Source organism: Phyllostomus discolor, chromosome 13 (assembly GCF_004126475.2).
Source record: "Phyllostomus discolor isolate MPI-MPIP mPhyDis1 chromosome 13, mPhyDis1.pri.v3, whole genome shotgun sequence".
Lineage (NCBI taxonomy): Eukaryota > Metazoa > Chordata > Mammalia > Chiroptera > Phyllostomidae > Phyllostomus > Phyllostomus discolor.
This window is the reverse complement of record NC_040915.2, coordinates 17,737,988-17,758,979: the sequence shown is the minus strand read 5'-3', so window position 1 is coordinate 17,758,979 and position 20,992 is coordinate 17,737,988. Positions and strand designations below refer to the sequence as shown.

At 34.6% G+C, this 20,992-nt stretch overlaps 1 protein-coding gene across 2 annotated transcripts in view; it reads right to left on the bottom strand.

Moving 5' to 3' along the window:
* RBM27 (RNA binding motif protein 27) overlaps positions 1-20,992 on the bottom strand; it is a 74,320-nt gene that overhangs the window by 18,839 nt on the left and 34,489 nt on the right. For both annotated transcript variants that reach the window (XM_036014300.1, XM_028528862.2), the window contains exons 10-19: positions 19,506-19,655; positions 16,257-16,401; positions 15,521-15,674; positions 13,008-13,286; positions 11,484-11,624; positions 8,185-8,301; positions 7,021-7,095; positions 6,711-6,875; positions 5,393-5,497; positions 5,078-5,269 (exon numbers count right to left, since the gene is read on the bottom strand). In XM_036014300.1, coding sequence (XP_035870193.1) covers positions 5,078-5,269; positions 5,393-5,497; positions 6,711-6,875; positions 7,021-7,095; positions 8,185-8,301; positions 11,484-11,624; positions 13,008-13,286; positions 15,521-15,674; positions 16,257-16,401; positions 19,506-19,655 — 1,523 coding nt within the window. The remainder of the gene's footprint in view (positions 1-5,077; positions 5,270-5,392; positions 5,498-6,710; positions 6,876-7,020; positions 7,096-8,184; positions 8,302-11,483; positions 11,625-13,007; positions 13,287-15,520; positions 15,675-16,256; positions 16,402-19,505; positions 19,656-20,992) is intronic.

Sequence of the window (20,992 nt, the reverse complement as noted above, 5' to 3'; positions counted from 1 at the left end):
ATGACATTACCCAAGATGAAAGATGAGGAGAGAATCTTAAAAGCAGCAAGAGAAAAGGAGACAGTTACATACAAAGGCATGCCCATAAGACTGTCAGCTGATTTCTCAAAAGAGACCTTACAGGCAAGAAGGGGCTGGAAAGAAGTATTCCAAGTCATGAAAGGCAAGGACCTACATCCAAGATTGCTCTACCCAGCAAAGCTTTCATTTAGAATGGAAGGGCAGACAAAGTGCTTCCCAGATAAGGTCAAGTTAAAGGAGTCCATCATCACCAAGCCCTTATTATATGAAATGTTAAAGGGATTTATCATGCCCTGGCTGGCATAGCTCAGTGGTTGAGCGAGGGCTGGGAACCCAAGTGTCGCAGGTTCGATTCCTAGTCAGGCCATATATCTGGGTTGCAGGCCATGGCCCCCAGCAACCACACATTGATGTTTCTCTCTCCCTCTCTCTCCCTCCCTTCCCTCTCCAAAAATAAATAAAATCTTTAAAAAAATATCATAAGAAAGGTATTCTTCCTTATCTGCCCTTGAATATTCTTTTTAAAGGCCATGATGTTTGCTGTTGCTGCAGCCATCCGTACACCATGAAGAAAAAAGCCTAAGAACAAAAGCCAACATCTTAAGAGAACAGAGGAAAAACGTGAAAAGAATCTTTGTGGCTGAGTTTCTGAGAATTAATCAATCCTGAAACTCTATACATCTGGACTTTCTGAAACAAACAAACAAACAAACAAACAAACATCCATATTTGCAAGTCATCTGTTACTTCCAGTCAAATGCATCTTGAAAAGTATGTATTACCTTCATAATCAAGAAAAATAAATCAAGCTTCACTCTGTATCACTAAGTATAACAGCTAAACCACACCACTACAGTTCAAAAGTCTTAATAGTTAAGTTGATGCATATTGCTTGAAAAATGCCAAAGTACAGGTTAAGTTTTCCAAGCATCTAGTATAAATAACTTTAGCTGTTGAAGTTAGATGAACCTCTCTTTAAACAGGGGTAAAGAAATGCACCTAGCTCTTCTCCTGTTTGTGTCCTTAAGCAAACCTTTATCACCTAAAATGTTTAGCTTCTGACCTAATTATTTTAATTATTAAAATATTTAAAGGAAATTCTTCAGAAACATCTTTAATATCCTCAATCTGTCAAATGAAGGATATACAACTGAAAATACTTTCATCAAGTTCTTTTTAGACTCACTGATTTTAATGTATAAATATATAAAATTCTATTTATGTATTATATATTCTCATTTCATTTATTTATTTGTTTGTTTGTTTGTTTTTAGAGAGAGAGGCAGGGAGGGGAAAAAGAAACATCAATGTGTGGTTGCCTCTCACATGGCCCCCACTGGGAACCTGGCCCACAACGGAGGCATGCGCCTTGACTGGGAATTGAACCAGTGACCCTTTGGTTCCCAGCCCACATTCAACCCACTGAGCCACACCAGCCAGGACTATTTCATATTTTCAAACTGAAATATTTAACATATAAAGTAACACAGTAATATATATATCAGGGATCTGCAAATTACAGCCTCCAGGCCAAATGTGGCCTGGGCCTTTTTTTTTTTTCAATGGCTGTGAGCTAAGAATAGCTCTTATATTTTTAAAAGAAAAGAAAAGAACAAGAGGGAAAAGGGAGAGGTGGGGGCAATCTGATCCTTTATAGAAAAAATCTGCTGCCCTGGCTCAGTGGCTCAGTTGGTTGGAGCATCATCCCGCACACCAAAAGGCTGACGGTTCTATCCCTGGTCAGGGCACATACCTAGATTGCAAGTTTGATTCCTGTTTAGGTTGGGGCAGGAGGCAACCGATTCATGTTTCTCTCACACATTGATGCTTCTCTCTCTCTCCCCACCTTCCTTCTTCTCTCTCTAAACTCATATAAATATATCCTCAGGTGAGGATTAAAAAAATTTGTTGAACTGAAATATTAAAATATTTATCTATTATTATATATACTTTATTTTGTTATATATAGCTTGCATTATGTATTAAATATCTATATGCTTTAAATTTGTGTATACTTTTACTTCTATATACTGTTATATAGATACCTGGGACCTAAAAGCCCAACATTAACACATATCCTCAAATTTGGTTTTAAAATATACCATAAAAACACTGATGCTTCACCTAAAAGTAAATGTGAGTTTAAAATGTCTAATTTAAAAAATAATATGTGTTTAGTTAGAAAGCTGGGAAAATAAAGAAGTGCTAAGGAGGAAAAGAAAAATTCAAGCTAACTTGAAATCTGCCACCCAGAACTACCAATTTAATGTACTTTCAATTTTTTTGGTTTATGTTTTAATCTTGTATCCCAATTTTCCCCCCGGTAGCGACAGCAGAAGGGGGGGAGAGAAACACTGATGAGAGAGAATCACTAATCAGTTGCCTTTCGTACATGGTCTGCCCAGCTACTGAACACACAATCTAAGCATGTGCCCTGATTGGGAACGGAACTATAACCTTTCAGTTCATGGGATGATGCCCAACCAACTGAACCACACTGGCCAGGGGGTATGCCACCTTTATTCTAACCAAAAAGTTAATTCCAAGAATTTCCTCATGTCACTATTCTTTAAAAATGTTTTAATACCAACAGCATACTCATCAGCATTTAGATTATCTTCATTTTTTCACTAAGTATAAAGCACGCTACACTGAGCATACTTACCAATACCATTTGCATACAACTCTAAAACTCCCTTGTGTTAAGTTCTTAGAAATGGATTACTGGATACAAAATAAACTGAAGGACTCATTCTTCAGAATAACTTCTCCAAAATCCATCCATCATCTTTCATACAGATAGGGATCTTCATGATCATTTTACAGTTATTAATGACAATAAAAAGATATTGAAAATACACATTTTACCCTAGCCTTTGTGGAATGTAAAAGACCTCAAATAGTTACCCTTTAAGCCTGCCACATCTATTTACACTAACACGTAGGCATATGTATTTCTGTATCTTTCAAAGAAGGCATACTATACTGCCCAAGTATCTGTTATTAGGGTAAATGTGTTTCTAGTACTAAAGAAAGTCTAATAAAGACTTGATCAAAACAAACACACACAAACACCGTGAAAACCAATGGCAGTGTCTCTTTCTTGAAGTTACCTCATTGCCTTGGCTTTCCTCCTTCCCCGAATGCCTAGCCATGCCCCCTTCCAGAAACCGAACATCGTATTTCAGACTTATCAAATGCATGCATGTAAAAACTGATTATCATTTGATGCTCTGAAATGATTCTACTTAAGGAAAGAGATTCATACCAACATGACTTCTGGGTTTAAACTTAAACATCTACATACAATCTCCAGCGACCCTCAGGACAGAGCATGCAGCTTCCTATGATTGCCTACTTTTTATAACTAGAACTTTCTGTAGAGACAAATTTATAAAAATTATGCTTTACAACACCCAGTATCACCTCACCAGAGCTGGCACTGAGTCTAAATGCCCCATTTATTTGGCATGGAGGTTTTAATTTTATGTACTTAAGAAAAAAATCACTGTATTTTTCAGACTATAAGACGCACCCCTCCCCACCCCCAATTTGGGAGGAATAATGGTTATTAATGTTGCTGTTGCATTCTGTTTACATTTACATTGGTGAAATATTATGTCATCTATGTTATTAAATATTTTACATTTTTTGCTTCAAAAATGTTTTCCCTATTTTCCTCCTCTAAAACCTAGGTGCGTCTTATGGTCCAAAAAATACAGTAACATTCACTCAGCTTCTACAGAATACCCTGCCCGAGCATAGTGCTCCATCTATTACCTTCAAAAAAGTCACTTAAAGCTAGTCTCCACTTTACAAAGAGAAAACGAAAGAGGCAAACCAGTGAAAAGAACTGACTTAACGGTCAACTAGCCATAGCCCAAAGGTTCTAAACTCTGGACACTTTCTAACCCACCATTCTCCAAGAGTCAGGGTGAAACAGGATTAATGGCCATCAAACTAATTAGAAACTTTAACACTTACCATGTTTTGCCATGTATACAATACATTCCTTTTGCCCAAACTTTTGAGGGAAAAATCAGGGTACACAATTATACAGGGAAATAGTGCTAAAATGTGGGTGCGCATTATGCACGGGAGTGCATTATTGTACATGGCAAAATACAGTAATAAGGTTAAAAATGCTTTCTCTTTAAAATGTTGTCTGAGCCATGACCAGTGTAGCTCAGCAGTTTGGGTGTCATCCCAGCAACAGGTTGCTGGTTCGATCCCTGGTCACATGTCTGGGTTGTGAATTCAGCCCCCCAGTTGGGTTGCACATGATAGGAAACCAATCGGTGTTTTTATTCCCATGTCTGTGTTTTTCTCCCTCCCATCAGCTCTCTCTAAAAAGAAATAAGATCTTTAAAAAGTTGTTTTAGGAATAGGGATCCTGGTGCTAAGAGCCAATTGTGTCTTGGTTCTATCACTTAACTGTTAGATCTTGGTTAACTTATATTTAAGCTTTAGTTTTCCCACCTGTACACATGGGATCTCACACGTACTTTATATGGTTATTTAAGATTAAATGAGATTATGTATGCAATACTCTAGCACAAACAACACTCAAATATTTACTGGATGAATGAATAAGTAGTTGGAAAGAGAATATACTGTTTATGTGCAAATAATAGATATTTACCTGTAACAAATCTCTGCATGCTTGTTTAAAAGTAAATGGTTGTACATACATACAGAACATAAGTAAACATGTCTCTTATCCTAATAAATTCTTCCTTTGAATTTTGCCTCCATCCCAGATTATTTTAACTTATTAACTATGAAAACCTGGTAAACCATGTAATAACCCTAAAACAAAAACCAAAGACAGCTTTGGAACAACTTGTCACTACAAATGCGCTTATGAGGAGTATTATGGAATTACAGAACATGAGCTACTTCTTGACCTTCAAATATATTAAAAAAATTTGCGAATACCCATATTTTTACAACTTCTTTTCTAATCTATAAAACATTTGACATTTATATAGAATGCAGCCAGGAAATGCTGAATACAGTGGTTTTAGAGTTTGTATTTGCTACTTAAAATACTTACTGAGAAATGCTGAAGTAAGTCGTCTTTTTCCTCTTCAATGAGTCCCCCGACTGACAATGTTTTGGGCCGGTGGTCCACCACCATGTGATTCAGCGAGCCCCTTCCTCTTCCTCCACGACCCCGGCCTCTTCCTCGACCTTGGGAGGGCATGGTCTTTCCTCGACCCACTGGTAAGATACCTAATCGTGCGGCCTGAATAACAACAACCGAAGGTAGAATATACACTTTTAGACTAAACCTTGGAAAACAGAAGAAGAGAAAGCTATTTTTTTGAGATGTTAAATGTAGTGGTCAGTAACTCCTCTTAGGTCTCACCTCGACCTGTAACTGACTGAGTTTTTTCCGTAATTCTGTTGTGTCTTCTCCGGAGGACAGCCTCTTGTGAAGGTCCAATTCAGTATCTAACAGTTCTTTCTGGGCCTTTGAAAAAATTCAGTGTATTTTTGAGATTATTTACAAGATCTTATTCAGAATATTATACTTACAGAATGACATACATCTCTTTTGGGAAAATGAGAGTGAGAAGATGAATAAACATGAGTGTGTTAGAGAAAGTAGCTTTACAGATATAATACTGACAACACACAGACAGTATATTGGTCTCAGTAAAAACAACAAGCAGTATTATTGCTGAAGATGGCCAAAAACTCAGACCTTGAAAACAGTCATCTAAGATAAGGAAGCTGAGAATAATTTTCACATAATAAAACATTATAAATAAAACAAAATGGGGGAAAATAAATTATACAGTAAAAAGTCATTAATAGTACCAACATAACAGCTACTTAACTGTTATGAACTCTGTAACTATTGCCACTTTTTCTTTTTGGAGAGAGACAGATAATCTTCAGGTACATGAGTGTAAGAGATTATTTTGCTACTATATATTCCCTTTAATTTTTGAAATGTGCACATGTTCTTTCTATAATTGTGGAAAATTTCAATAAAAACTTTTTTATTATATTCTTAAAAAGAAATCTTAATAAAACACTTCACATTCCTATACTAATACAGAACCACAATTTCAAAAGTAATGTAATATTGTATATAAAAAATTGAGTTCTATATATCTGAAAAATTTATTATCGGTTCTCAAAGCACTTAAAATTAATCTAAAATCCAACCACAGAGCTATGGTATAAAGGAACCACTATGTAAAGCAAATATTTACTTATAATAAGAAAACAAATGGAAATTAATACAATTAGACTTAAACAGACCTAGAACTTTAGATTATTCATTCCAATAGAACGCCACATTTTTACCTGTATTAAAGCAAATGATACTTTTTGATTAATAAAATGACTTTATTACAACAGTATTACAGAATTACAAAAAACTGCTGAAATAGGAAGTAACTTGTTTGCTCACTATCACTCCAGCTGTTTCATTTTCAGCACAGAGAAGCAAAAATTTCAATTAAAAGAACACACCTTTATTCAAATAGGGTATTATAACCTCTTTCAAAGAGAGCACACAGCATCTATAGAAATATTTTTAAAACTTGTTATTATAATTGTCTCCCCATGAGACTATTAGCCATCTACTACAGGGTTCCACTGTACTTTCAAAGTGCCAAGCATGTAACAGATGTTCGATAGCCCTATGTTGAATAAAAAATGCAAACAGATACCTCTGTTTTGGTCTTCACTTTAGATGGTGTGGAGACTGCAGAAGATGTTTTTAACTCATCTTTCAGTTGTGAGATCTTTTCACCAAGCTCTTTCAAAGTCTTCATTATATTTGCTCTCTCTTCTGGTTTCATATTTTTATTTTTTTCTAACTTGGATATTAGCATCTATAAAACAAACAGAAGAAGTAAAACTATGCTTAGTAAAGCTTATTAACAAATAACCCTTAAAATTCTTACCATTAGGGATATCTTTGTAAAATCCATTCTATACATCAATACCAACATGGAAATAATGAGCTCCTTGTCTTACCTTCTGGCATTCTATTTGTTTTTCTAACACTTCTTGCCTTTTTTTCCTCATATCTTGTTGTAGTTTCATTGCTTCCTACATGAACAGGTAAAGAAAAAATTAAACAAAACTTGCCAACTCATTTTTTCTGGGACATCCCTATGATAAGATTTTCCTCATAATCAAAAAATATCAGAAACCAGAGATAAAACCTTTAAATATATTTTTCCACACTTCCAATATAAAAGGGTTACTTTTATAACTGTACTTATTTAAAATGCTGAACACTAGCTGTATCTGTGAGGTTTATTCACTTGAATTACTTGAATGTTATCTATGAGGAAAAACAGGAGTTGGCCTCACTTGCTGATGTAATAAACCAAATCCTTATTTTCGGAGTAAAAATGTGAGATAGACTATCAGTTAAAAATGACAGCAAAATCTATGTCTTTTGCCAGGAAAATGCTGCCTCCCACCCCTCTGTTGATTAAATCTTGAATTACACTGAAATAATACATATTTCACTTGAGAAACTGTGTGAATTTAAATCTAAGATAATATGAAACTTAGAATTGAGTCGTGAATAACTACCTAAAGGTTATATATATATATTTTTTAAAAATCTTATTTACTTTTAGAGAGAAGGGAAGGAAGAAAGGGAGAGAAACATCATTTTGATTGACATACATTGATTGGTTGCCTCTTGCATGCCCCTCACCAGGGACCTGGCTTGCAACCCAGGCATGTGTCCTGATTGGGAATTGAATTGGTAACATTTTGGTTCCCAGGTCAGTGCTCAATCCACTGACCACACCAGCCAGGCCATAAAGGTTTTATTTTATGCGAAACATTATCTAACTTACAAAGCCAGAAAGAAAAAAGAAAATAAATAATGAGATAAAATATCTGCTTCTATGCCTTGGAGAACAAAAAGACGTGACAGCTTGGATGTTTACTTTTACACAGAAAAAGGTCTTCCATTGTGCTCGATGGAGCCACCAAAAGGCAATTATAAAACATTTTTTCTGTTTGTTCACATGAACAAAAGGTACACTGCATCCAGCAGCAGCTAAATAAACATGACGATGGAGTTCCATAACATCAGCTGTCAGAGGTTATTAACATAATCACTTAAAAATTCAGTGGGTCCTTTTCTCTTTAAGGAAAAAAAATTAAAGCTGTTACCTGCTTCTTTTTAAGAACTTCTTGAACATCATGAGATTTAGACCCTGAACCAAGCTTTGAAGGAGTCTTTAAGTTCGAGGAGCTATAAATCTTTTGATGGCCCGAAGATGAAAATATCTGTGAAAAACAAATACAATTAAATTAAATCTTAGAAATGCTTCAAAGTCATTTTTAATAAAGACTGCATATATTTCTGTTGTTTTTGGATTTAATTTTATATTTTATATTTAAAAACTACATTTATAAAACTAGTTCGTAAAACATAATTCAACTGGCCCTCAAATACAAAAACAAAAATTAATTTTTAGAATAATTTCTGAATGCAATCATGTATTTTTCTTCTCTCTCTTAATTTTAATTGTGATAAAAAGAACAACAAACTGTCACATCTAGGAGCTGGCCTGTCACTCACAGCTAGGTCCTCCTATTAAATATAAACAGTTTGACAGAATATCAACCTCAGACAGGGTCAACCCTTGTGACCATGATGGATCATGACAATAACAAGATCACTCCACAATCACGACAGAGCACAGAAAGAAACACAAACTCTATTCAAACTATAAAAATAACTAAACCTCTCTTTCCTGGCTAACAGAAATGACTATAGCTTTTTTTACTGATTATATTTTAGCTTCATTCCAGTCTTTCCTCCTTCTAACTAGACTTATATCTGATCACAGAATTACTCCTGTTTTCTTATATCCTGCCCCATATCACGTAACATAGGCTAAACCTAAAATTAAGTCCTCTTAAAAAAATATTTTACTTATTTATTTTTACAAGGTGGGGAAGGTAGGGAGAAAGAAAGAGAGGGAGAAACATTGACTGGTTGCCTCTCACTACATCTGGCCTGCAACCAGTGCATGTGCCCTGACCAGGAATCGAACCAGCAACCTTTCACTTTGCAGGTTCACATCCAACCCACTTAGCCTCACTGATCAGGACTAAAATAAGTCCTTTCTAACACTCTAACAGAAGTGCCCTATCGTTTCCTTGTGTACTTTTTCCTTTGCTAAATAAACCAATTTGTTCAACTATTAAGTGTGTTCTGGTGGTCTTGGCTGAAGGGTATCATAATGTGAAGTGCCAAATAAGAACTTGTGTTTCTAATAACTGCAATTCTAAGAATTAAGGTACTTTTAATCATAATCTTATTATTATATTTAATCAAATGCTGTATGACAGCTCACAGATCTGACTTTGCAAGCAAAGTGACAGCCATCTTTACAGTGCCAGTTTTGGTATTTGGATTCCTTTCATCTTCTGAATAGATTACTCTCCAGTGAAACTTCCCCTTGTTAAGGCACAGCAGAGCTAGCTACTGTGTTACATACACTGCAGTCTCTCTGGTTCAAGTCTTTGCTAAAACAGTCTGCTCTGTATTTTTAAATTAACTATGAATGTAAGATATAAGTGACACAGGATATAAGAAGAAATTCATGGAAAACACAATCAGGTAACTAATATATCCAAATACAAAACTACTCTCATTCATACAATACTTAATTATCTTCAAAATTAAGCTACTTTCACTACATAGGAAAGTCTCTCAAGTAGTTACAAACCCTGCACAGCTGCTGTTCATGTTACTATTATTATTTATTAAAACAAAAATGACAGCTCTGGCCAGCTAGCTCTAAATTTAAATTATATGAATTTTTGTTTTTTTCCTATTTCAAGCAACTACTTACATGTATTCATTGCCCTCTTCTTACATCAACAGTGGCAGACTATATGTTTGTGTTCCATTTTGCCTTTTTAACAATACATCCTGATGATCACCACATTGGGGCTGTGTGTGTGTTTTAAAAAAACATTCATTCCTTTGTGAAATTTCACATGCACTATCGTGCAGATCAGGGGTGTCAAACTCATTTTCACCAGGGGCCCCATCAGCCTCACAGTTGCCTTCAAAGGACCAAATATATTTTAGAACTGCATAAATGTAACTCCTCCTTAACTAGGGGCAAGAAGCTCGGTGCTACTGCCAGGTAGTAACAAGATGCCAGGCCAGATAAAACAAGGTAGAGGGCCAGATTCGGCCTGTGGGCCTTGTGTTTGCTATGTGTGGTATACGTGCATTGCATGTTAAGTAATTAGTCCTCTACTGATGAATATTTGAATTGTTCCCAGTCTTTTGCTATTATAAAGAGTCTACAGGTCTTGAACATGTCTTTTCATAGTTTGCCTAGCAGTCCTTTGGCATTGGTTATTAGAAGGAAGATGACTGGTTAAAGTAAATGCCAGGCACTGCCAAATTTCCTTTCATGGGGGCCGTACCATTTAGCATTTTTAAAAAAGATTTTATTTATTTATTTATTTATTTATTTATTTATTTATTTATTATTTCTAGAGAGGGGAAGGGAGGGAGGAAGACAGAGAGAGAAATATCAATATGTGGTTGCCTTTCACGTGGCCCCCACTGGGGACCTGGCCCACAACCCAGGCATGTGCCCTGACTGGGAATTGAACCAGTGACCATTTGGTTCACAGCCCGCACTCAATCCACTCAGGTACACCAGCCAGGGCCCATTTAGCATTTCTATCAGCATCTAAATCTCAGATCCTTGTGAAAATTATCCTAGTTTATTATGTGATTTTAAAAATGGATTGAACTCTATCTATTCTATATGGCTATCCAATTATCCCAACACCACTATCATGAAGTCCATATTTGCCCCACTGATCTGAGATACTATGGTGGCAAACAATAAATTCCTTTTGGAAGCGAGCCTATTTTTCAATCTTCTATTCTGGTCCACTGATTTGTCTCTTCATGTGCCAGTATCAAATTGTTTTAATTATAAAGACTTCACAGTATTTTTAATGTCTAGTACAGCTAGCCACCTCATAATGTTCTTTTTCAGTTTTCCTAGTTCTCTGAAATAATCACCAGGCTGGATGGAGAGCCACTGTTTATAGGTATATTCCTAAAAGCAAAAGAAGCTACTTAAAATATATTCAATGTTTGACTTTTAATTATAACAGAATCTCCTTTACTATGTTCTTAATTATATTAAAGAGAAAAATTATAGAAGATACAAATTAATAAAGACATTTACCCTATTAATAAACAGCCAAAATTCTCAAATTCCTATTTAGCTTCAAACAGAAAACAAAACTTTAGCAAATTTCTCGCTGAATCATGGAAATTAGGGAAGTATGCTTGCTACACTTACATTAGCTGTCACTTATGTGAGAGAAACAAGACATTACAAATCGGAGTGATAACAATTTGTTAAATTCTTTGTCACTGAACAACTCTAAACATATCTGAAGTTCACAGAAGCACATACCTGGCAATCCTCTCCAGAACCACCTGACTGATTCAACAAGTGTGCTGTATCACTCTGGTTAGTACTTGCATGTCCAAGACGATGTTTCACAGGAACTTTGTTAAGAACATATGCACCTGGTGTCTGTGGTTTGCTCATCATCTGTATACATAAAATAAACACATATGTATGTGGTAAAAGTTTTTTAAATGCTCAAGAATGATACAAATTTAAGATAGTGATTACCCTGGAGAGAAAGGTAAAAAAGAAAATGGAAAGGAAAGGTGCTTTAGTTATTTGTAAGATTTTACTTTTTAAGTGAAGATACACCAATGATTGTTATCATTCATTCTTTTCTGGATGTCTGAAATATGTCACAACAAGTCTACAGCCATACCACCCTGAATGTACCCAATCTCATCTGAAATATGTCACAACAAAATGCATGCATATAAGTGTATATGCTCATACAGGGAAAAATTTCTAATAATTTTTAAATTTCCTTCAATATATAATGTTTTGACTGATATAAGGGTTTTAATCCACAGCAGATTATTTATAAATTAATAGTGTTATGACCACCCCCGAACATAATACAATCTTAGACTGCATTAACATAACAGGGTCTAATGATCACAGAGGTGATGATATTACTATTTTATATACCATTTAGCCAAAGTCTAGGGGAAGCATGCACCTTTGGGCCCTAACATGAAGTGGGACCTAGACAAAACAAAAGCAGAGATAGGTGCAAATAAGCCAGATGATAAAGTTAAGACTACTTAAAGGAATATGTTAAAAAAAAATCTGAATGCATTCAATCCAAACAAAACACCTAGGAGAGGAAATGACCACGATCACCAATATCTAAATGGTTTTAACGCATGGTTTAATGTTTGTTCTTTCTTTCTTTCATCTGTTCATTAAAATGTATTTTGAGCAATATGTGCCAGGCCTTGTTTTTAGGCACTAGGGATAGAATGGATAGAACAAACAAAAATCCCATTCCTTGCAGCTTCCATTTCAGTTTTAAAATGAACAGAATTTTTCTACATGAAAAAAAAAAGTGGAACAAAAGGATGGGTAAAAGGGTGACTGATTCTAACCCCAAAACTCCTAAGTTCTAGGTTCAGAACTGTTCAGTGGTGGACTTTAATATTAAGAAGAATCACTAAGGGTATTTCTTAAACATGAAGATTTATGGGCCCTATATCTAGAGATTGACTTGTAGGTTTGGAAAGATAAGGCCCAGGAATTTGTACCCTGGTAAGTGATTCTCAAACTTCAGGGTATAAAAGAATCACCTGGAGAGCTTGTTAAAATAAAGATTTTTGGGCCCTACCATAGGAATTCTGATTCAGTATGTTGGAGTGAGGCCCAAGAAATTGCTCTCAGGACATTAGATGCTGCTGGTCTGCAGATCAAACGGAAGGGCTGTGATGTAGACGGAAGGGCTATGATGTAGACCAAAGGACTGCAAACTAAGAACACCAATCTAAAGGGTGGGACAAGAGGACCACTAATTCCCTGTGAACAGCAGATTACCTTCTGGATACCTCCATGTACCGTTGCAGGAGAAGACTGCTGATGAAGGTGCTGTGGTAGGTGATGGTGCTGCTGTGACAGGTGACTAAGTGTTTGCTGCTGTTGCAGGAGCAGCTGTGCTGGGGACTGTAGTGCTGGTTGCTCATTATTCTCTCTATACCACAGGACTCGGATGAATCGGTTGTTTAGGACTGCTTCAGTGCTGGAAATGGCTTTCCTGGCCTCCTCATTGGTAAGATACTGGATGAGGGCTGCTTCTGGATCTCCCTTAAAAGCAACCTATAAGAAAAAAACAAAAGCAACAAAACCAAAAACACAGATATTAACAAATAGTTAAATGCAAGTAAATTAAGAATTCAGAAGTAGAAAACAGCCTGCTGAAATCCATTATGAATCCTTTGTAAATAAAGTTCTCTATCCCCTAAAAGATATGCCTACTTCAGAATTACATATCGAAGAATGTTAGACCCCTCCATGATATCTCACATTCAAATTAACTCTACAGAGAGAAAATATTTTACAATAAGAAACAAAACACCCCATACAAACCCAGAAGAAAAAAGGCAGATATTTTTATAATCTCAAGGTCTGAAAAGCCCATGTAAACATACCTGTAAAGGTAGGATTCATAAAGACAAGCAGCAGATTTAGCAAACATAAAAGCAGCAAACATAAAATTTTATAACCTGTCAGTCCAAACGTGACATAAACAAAATAAATGACAAGTGGAAAGCTATTTTTAACATATATGATAAGCAAAGGCTTGAAAAAGCATTATTATAAATGTCTTTCATAAAAAATAGGCAAAGACAATGAATAGATAAATCCAAAAGAACTGTAAGTGGTCTATATAGTCTACATAGTAATAAAAAAAGCAAATTAAACAATTTTTCACTTAAACTAATTTTAAAAATGTAATGGATGCATATTATAGTGTTGATGAGGTTTTAGACATTGCATTTGGGAGTATCAATTGGCATAATCCTTTTGGAGAACAATCTGGTAGTTCAAATAAAAGGTCTTAAAATTCCCTTTAATTCAGCAATGCAGGATAAAAAATAATGAAAGATTTATCCACACGGAGGCTCACCAGAGCATTGTTTTTATATAAAATAACAGAAACAACATAAACTCCCAACCACAGGGAAGAGTTCAATAAATTATGGTCTATTGCTATGGACTGAATAATGGCCTCTCCAAAATTCATTATGTTGAGGCCCTAACCCCATATATGACTATTTAAAAATAAGCTTTTAGGATAGGCTTTTAAGAGGTAACTGAGGTTAAATGGAGTCATAAAGGTGGTGCCTTAATCAGACAGGGCTGTTGGCCTTACAGGAAGAGATATCTTCCCTGTAACACGTGAGGACATAGCAAGAACGTGGCCATCTACAAGCCAGAAACAGAGTCCTCATCAGGAACCATTTTGGCCAGCACGGTATTCTTAGATTTCCCCAAAATAAATTTTTATTGTTTAAGCCACCTAGTTTATGGAGCAGACCAATACACCCATCTACACTAAGCTAATTTCTCTACATGTCACAAAATAATAATAACCTAGGAAAAACTTAAGAGAAAAAAATATAGTTAGAGGCTTTTGGTATGATCTTTTATAATTTTTTTAAGTGTGTGAAACATTTTTAAAAAGAGAAAATGTGTGTGTGTGCATTTGTATTCTTCCATATAAATAAATACAGTATGTCATTTCATCAAAAGATTAATAATTGGTATTACTAAGCAGTGAGATTTGGGTGATTTGCTTATTTACTTTTATTTAATGTATTCCCAATTATCTGTAAAATTAAACATGCATTACTTCTGCACTCAGGGTGGAAACTTCCTTAAAAATCTCTCAAAAAGACTAGCATACCTCAATTCTTTGAAATATCAACTTCCCCTATACTACCTTCTTAGACTCAGTTCTATAAATTGTATTTTGGTTTGATGACAACACTAAATATCAGCAGTGACTGACTGAAATTCTAACTTAAGTAGGCTTCCAAATACCCTCAATTATAGCATAACACCCAATCACAAAATCCTAATTTCAGATACCTAGTAAGTAGACAACAAAATACAAAAGACACAATTTGATGTTAGAAAACATGTTGTGCTGCTAAAATTCTCAGTTAGGACAATCCTTAAGCAGTAACTACTTCACCACAATATACAAGTCAGTTGGACAAAATTACAATCTTAGAAATTACCAAGAAACTCACCTACCTAGTTAGAATACTAAAGCAGGAAATAAAGTCATTTGTCCAGAGATAGAACTATAAAAGCACAGTAGCCAGTGCAGTGTCTTTCAGGAAGAAGGTGCAGAAAAGAACCAAGTCAGTTTAAAAGAACAAATTCATTTTAATAACTCCATCATTAAGTTAGACATACAGATGTGTAATGATAGCAGAGATAATCAGACTAATCACTGGCTCTTTTAAACCAGGTAAGCTGGTAGGAATATTTTCAAAAATGCTAAAATGCATGGATTCTGTCACCAACATAGCCGCATGTACCTGGATGTTAACAATAGTTCCAAATTTGCTGAAGTGTTCATTGAGCTTGGTGATGTTGTTCAATTCCTGAGGGATTTTCTTGACTTCTAATTTGGTATTTGTATACTGATTCTTTCTCAAGAATCCTGGTTTACTCTGACTGTTATTTCCTTGCCTGAAAGGAAAAATAATAAATCTTGGTTAATTCTGTCACCTTATGCCTAGCCAAGAGATGATATGTCAGCAAAGAATGTAAGGTTATATTTATTAAGAGTATCTTTTGTAAGCACTCAAAAGTCTTCAGAAAGTACTAAAATATTTTTACATCCTTATTAAATGGAAATCACAAAAAGAAGAGGCCCAACTAAGATTAAAAATCATGCTAACAAGATCAACCACAATAATCAGGGAATCTAACACTAAAGCAAGACCAGAATAACATTTTTAATGGTTCATTTTTCAACTTCTGCAAAAGTACAGAATTTTTTTCTTTTTTATTCATTTCCAGAGTTTCAATTCTTAATATTGGGTTAAGCCTAGAAATAAGTAAATATAAATTATTCATATCTACAATGTTACATTCTGTTAGCTTTTTCAATTTCTAACACATTCTAAGAGTATCTCTGAGAATGCTAACTTTGAGACACACAGAATGATAATTATTGATTAATGACAACTCTTAATTATACAAATTTACTAATGCAAACAAAGTAACAAAAACAACAATCAGATGTTACTAATTAGCAAATTATCTTACTTTCCCAGCCAAGGTTTCTTTGTGAGTGGACCTTCCAAACCACTCACAGCTCTTTTTCGGCTATCTGGTTCAAGAACTACTCTGGTTATGTTGCTATTAATTGACACAGGAACTGGAGGTTCAGTCTGGATGACAATGTTAGCAGCTGTTAGAAAGAAAAAGTAATATTATTGACAATGCATTACATTTGGAGAATTTCAGATGATTAACAAATTTAGTCCAAAAGCTAAGAGTCACTGTGAATAACCTCTTTCAGAAAAACTTAAGCAAAACATCAATTACCTCCTTTTCCTACTTTTTTAAAAAACACAATATCTGAGTTTAAAAACAGGCAACCCCCGTGTAACAAATAATTCAGGCAAAGATCATTAATGAATGAAAAAAAAATCAGTGAAAGGTTGTTGGAGAACAAGATATTTACCTGGTGCCAAAGTATCACTCTACAAATTATTCACTTTACAATGGAGAGACAGAACAATGATCAATTATCACCTCAGGCAAACAATCAAACTCAGCACCATGAACAGTAATATTATTTGTCTCCTGATGTAATTAAATAAGAAGTTCACTTGGATAGGCTATTACTATGGAATTATAATTTTTTATGTGACAGTAACATTGTGCTTATATAGGACTATGTCTTATTCTCAGATGTAAACAAAAGTGTCACAATCTATAATTTCAAGTGGTTCAAGAAAAAAATGGGAGGAGATAAAGAGGGTAAACAGGGCCAAAAATATAATGACGGAAGGAGATTAGACTGCACAGTGCACTATACAGATGATGTATTATGGAACTATACACTTGAAACCTATATAATATATTAAACAATGTCACTCAATAAATTTAATTTTTTAATATGATTTTATTTATTTATTTTTAGAGAGGGAAGGGAAGGGTGGGAGATAGAAAGAGAGAGAGAAACATCAGTGTGTGGTTGCTGGGGTTCATGGCCTGCAACCCAGGCATGTACCCTGGCTGGGAATCGAACCTGCAACACTTTGGTTCGTAGCCCATGCTCAATCCACTGAGCTACGCCAGCCAGAGCTAATAAATTTAATTTTTTAAAAAAGAAAAACATGTGAGGAAAGAAGAGAGGAAGTCAGAGTGTACAGGCACACAAGCAAGCATTTGTGTCCAAAGGTGACAAAACATTAACAATTGGTAAATCTAAGTGAAGGTAGTATTCAGGTGTTCATTGCACTTCTTTGATTTTCTATAGGTTTAAAAAAATTTTGTAAAGATTTTATTTATTTATTTTTAGAGAGGGAAGGGAGGGAGAGGGGGAGGGAGGGAGAGAGAGAGAGAGAGAGAGAGAGAGAGAGAGAGAGACACACACACATATCAATGTGCGGTTCCTGGGGTCATGGCCTGCAACCCAGGCATGTGCCCTGACTGGGAATCGAACCTGCGACACTTTGGTTCACAGCCCGCACTTAATCCACTGAGCTACGCCAGCCAGGGCTGGTTTAAAAATTTTTTAACTTAAAGTTGACAGGAAGAGTCCAAAACTAATAAAAACTAGCACATATCATTCACAACAGTTAAGACTAAAATATTGTAAGAAATTGACCTTACAATGGATTATTTCTGGGTGGGAGGAGGGTGATGAACAAAAAATATAAATTAATACAATATAATGCCTGTTATATTCTGAGTATTCTCCCTAACTTTAGCAATTCCATCAAAAGTAAAATCTGCATAAATAAAATCTTTAAAAAAAAAGTAAAATCTGCAGCAGAGAATAACATATGTAGGACTAAATACTGCAATAAGAATGGAGGTTGCTTATGGTATTTTCCATTTCGTCTGTGCGTGAAGAAAATTATTATGTAGCTTCATTTATATATTTCTTAAGCATCTGCTGTAGCTTAATAATTGTATTATACCTTGGGTATAAATTAGTGAATAAAATATGATCCCAGCCCTTCTAGGTCTCTCTGTTTTCGGAGGCTAATGGATGAGCGAGCAATTGGGATGACATAAAGCATTCTGGAGTGTAAGATGCCATTATGTTGTCCCTAAAACAGTTACCATCACCACCTGACATTGCCTAATGCTGCTCTTGACTAAAGTGATTTATAAAGAAGAGACACAGCTAGAGGTCGACTTGCCCAAGATGACAAAAAAGCCTGTTGTATAAAAACCGTAACTTCTACACTGAGAAAGATTAATGGATTACTGTATATAAATATACAGACAGATCAGGCTAGTGACAAAGACTTGAAATTCTGAGAATATGATCTTCCTGCTAATTACAATAATTTGGTAAAAATATGTACTTTACTATAGTATAGAAGAGCATATTCTTTGGAATTAGACTGGGGTTCAAATATCAGTTCTGTCATTAAGAGCTGTATGACCTGAGGTTAAGTTCTTTATCCTCTCTAATGCTGAGTATCTTTATCTATAAAAAGACAATAAAAATAGTACCTTTTCAAAAGATTTGTTGATAAGGAAAATAAATGATAATAATAGATATAGAAGCATTTGGTTTAGCAGACACCAAACTGGTGATCTATAGTGGTGTTATTAGTGTTAGTAAAGAAAAGTTAAAAAAATCAGGATATGAAAATATTCACTGTATAATTAAAGTAGAAAAATATTGCTAGGTTGGCCTATGGCCAGTCATTCAAATTGAAATTAAATACTGAAAACTATAATAAAAAATTGAAATCTCATCATATTCTTCACTCAAACGTTTTTGAGAAGGAAAAAGGAAGTTAACAACCCATTCTGAAGGTAAATGCTTGAATTTTGTCTTTTAAGGTTTGTGATTATGCTTTCTAAAGGTCCTAACATATGATTACAATCATAAACACTAAAAATGGTCAAATAGTTTCACTGTAAGATTTTAGGTTCTCAGTTGTTACTAGTGCAGAGTATAGCTCTCACAACACAACGGAGGCCCTTAAAGGATCGGTTCATTCTTTGAGGATTAGATCCTATATCATTTCATCTTTCTATGCTTAATATCTAGCACAGTGCCCAGTCCATAGCTAAACAGCCTAAAGTCCTACCAAAAAAGCAATTAAATACCACTAGTATTATTTTTATTTAAACATACTTTCTGATTATAGCTTTAAAATAAACTTTGGAGATAAAGTTGTTCAAAAACATTTATTTAGGTGATTATATAGCACCCTTCGGAGATAGTGTGTAAATACTTTTAGACCTCAGTGAGGTCGGAAATGTTATTCTCAGCTCCTGCACAACACTTAGCATCAGAAAAAGTTCAGGTGCTCTCACCTCTTGGATTTGCATCCATATCTCCAGATGTTAGGCCAATCAGGTTTGGGCGCTGTGTCTGTGTTCTTGAGAAGAACTGTCTATACTGAGATCTACCAGAACTGGTAATACTAGGAGCTTCTGGATTATAACCATCTGGTTCATATGAATCTGAGGAAAAATAAAACACATAACAAATCAGAGTGTACTTAAATAATTTCTCATTACTATAAAATGGAAAAAAGTAAATTTTCTTCAATAAATTTAATTTTATCAATCCACACATATTTCTATATATAGATACACCTATCAGAATAGAAAGAAATAAACGTGCACCATCACAAAACACAGATACACAAATCCATTCTTAACTATTGATATACTTCCAGATTTATTTAACTAGTCATTTTTATCCCATATATTAATCACCTCATTCCAACTTCAATGGACATTTTTAAGAGAAATTTTCACAAACATGGAACACTTCATATAATAGACTGGTTGAGTTTCCTCTTTCATTATGTGTCACCAACTTCTAGGTACTCTTTTAATTAGGAGGAAAATAGATCCATTACTTAGGTTATCTGCACTTTAAACTGGGGAGATAATAGCTGGTTTCATACATACTATTTCAAATGTTTTATTTCAAAAAGCACAATAAGATAAATTGTATATTTATCAAGGTAATCATTATGTTATTATGATCCACCCCATCAATGCCATTTTCATTAGGTCCCTTTTGTTTTCTTTACAACTAAAAACTTCATTTTTAAAATTCCAATACTAAGTATTTTGTTAGTGTTAAAAAAAATTTTGAATGTTAATATCCAAATGGAATATATCCTCTTCACCCTACATAAAATGAAAGGGTTAAGATCAAGTGAACATGCTGATTTTTGCAAATGTATTTAGAAGTACTTGCATCTTATTTTTTTTCCCCTTAATGGAAAAATTCTTTATATCATTCATATTAAATTTCAACTAAATGATCTTTAGCACTGACTAATCATTTCTGTGATTCAGGGTATAAGACCATCAAATTATAATAAAGTTTTCAGGTACTATTTGGTTCTCTTGACAAAACAAATCTACTCAAGGCTGCAGAAAGTTTTAAAGAAGTTATATAATCACATGACTTTGTTCTCTAATTCCTGGGAATCCAAAGAACCCAAGAAACTTAAAAGTCCTTTAGTTAATTATAATAAACTGAAATCTAAAGGCAAAGTGAGAAATATTAAAAACTTTATGACACACCCACAAAGCAGTCTTCAAAATGTACTTGTCAGTAGGAGAAATGAGTTTTCAAGAAATTACTATATTATACAGCCAGTCCACACAATAAAGGGCAGAGCGGGGAAAAAAACACATTTATCCACAACCAGCACAAAACCAGATGTTTTAGTTTAAAAAAAATTAGCCCAGTTTTTCTTGTAATACATAACTGATTAGAAAACATCCAAGTAGATACTCACTTGCTATCTATCAGATTAGAAACTAGTTTAAGGAAC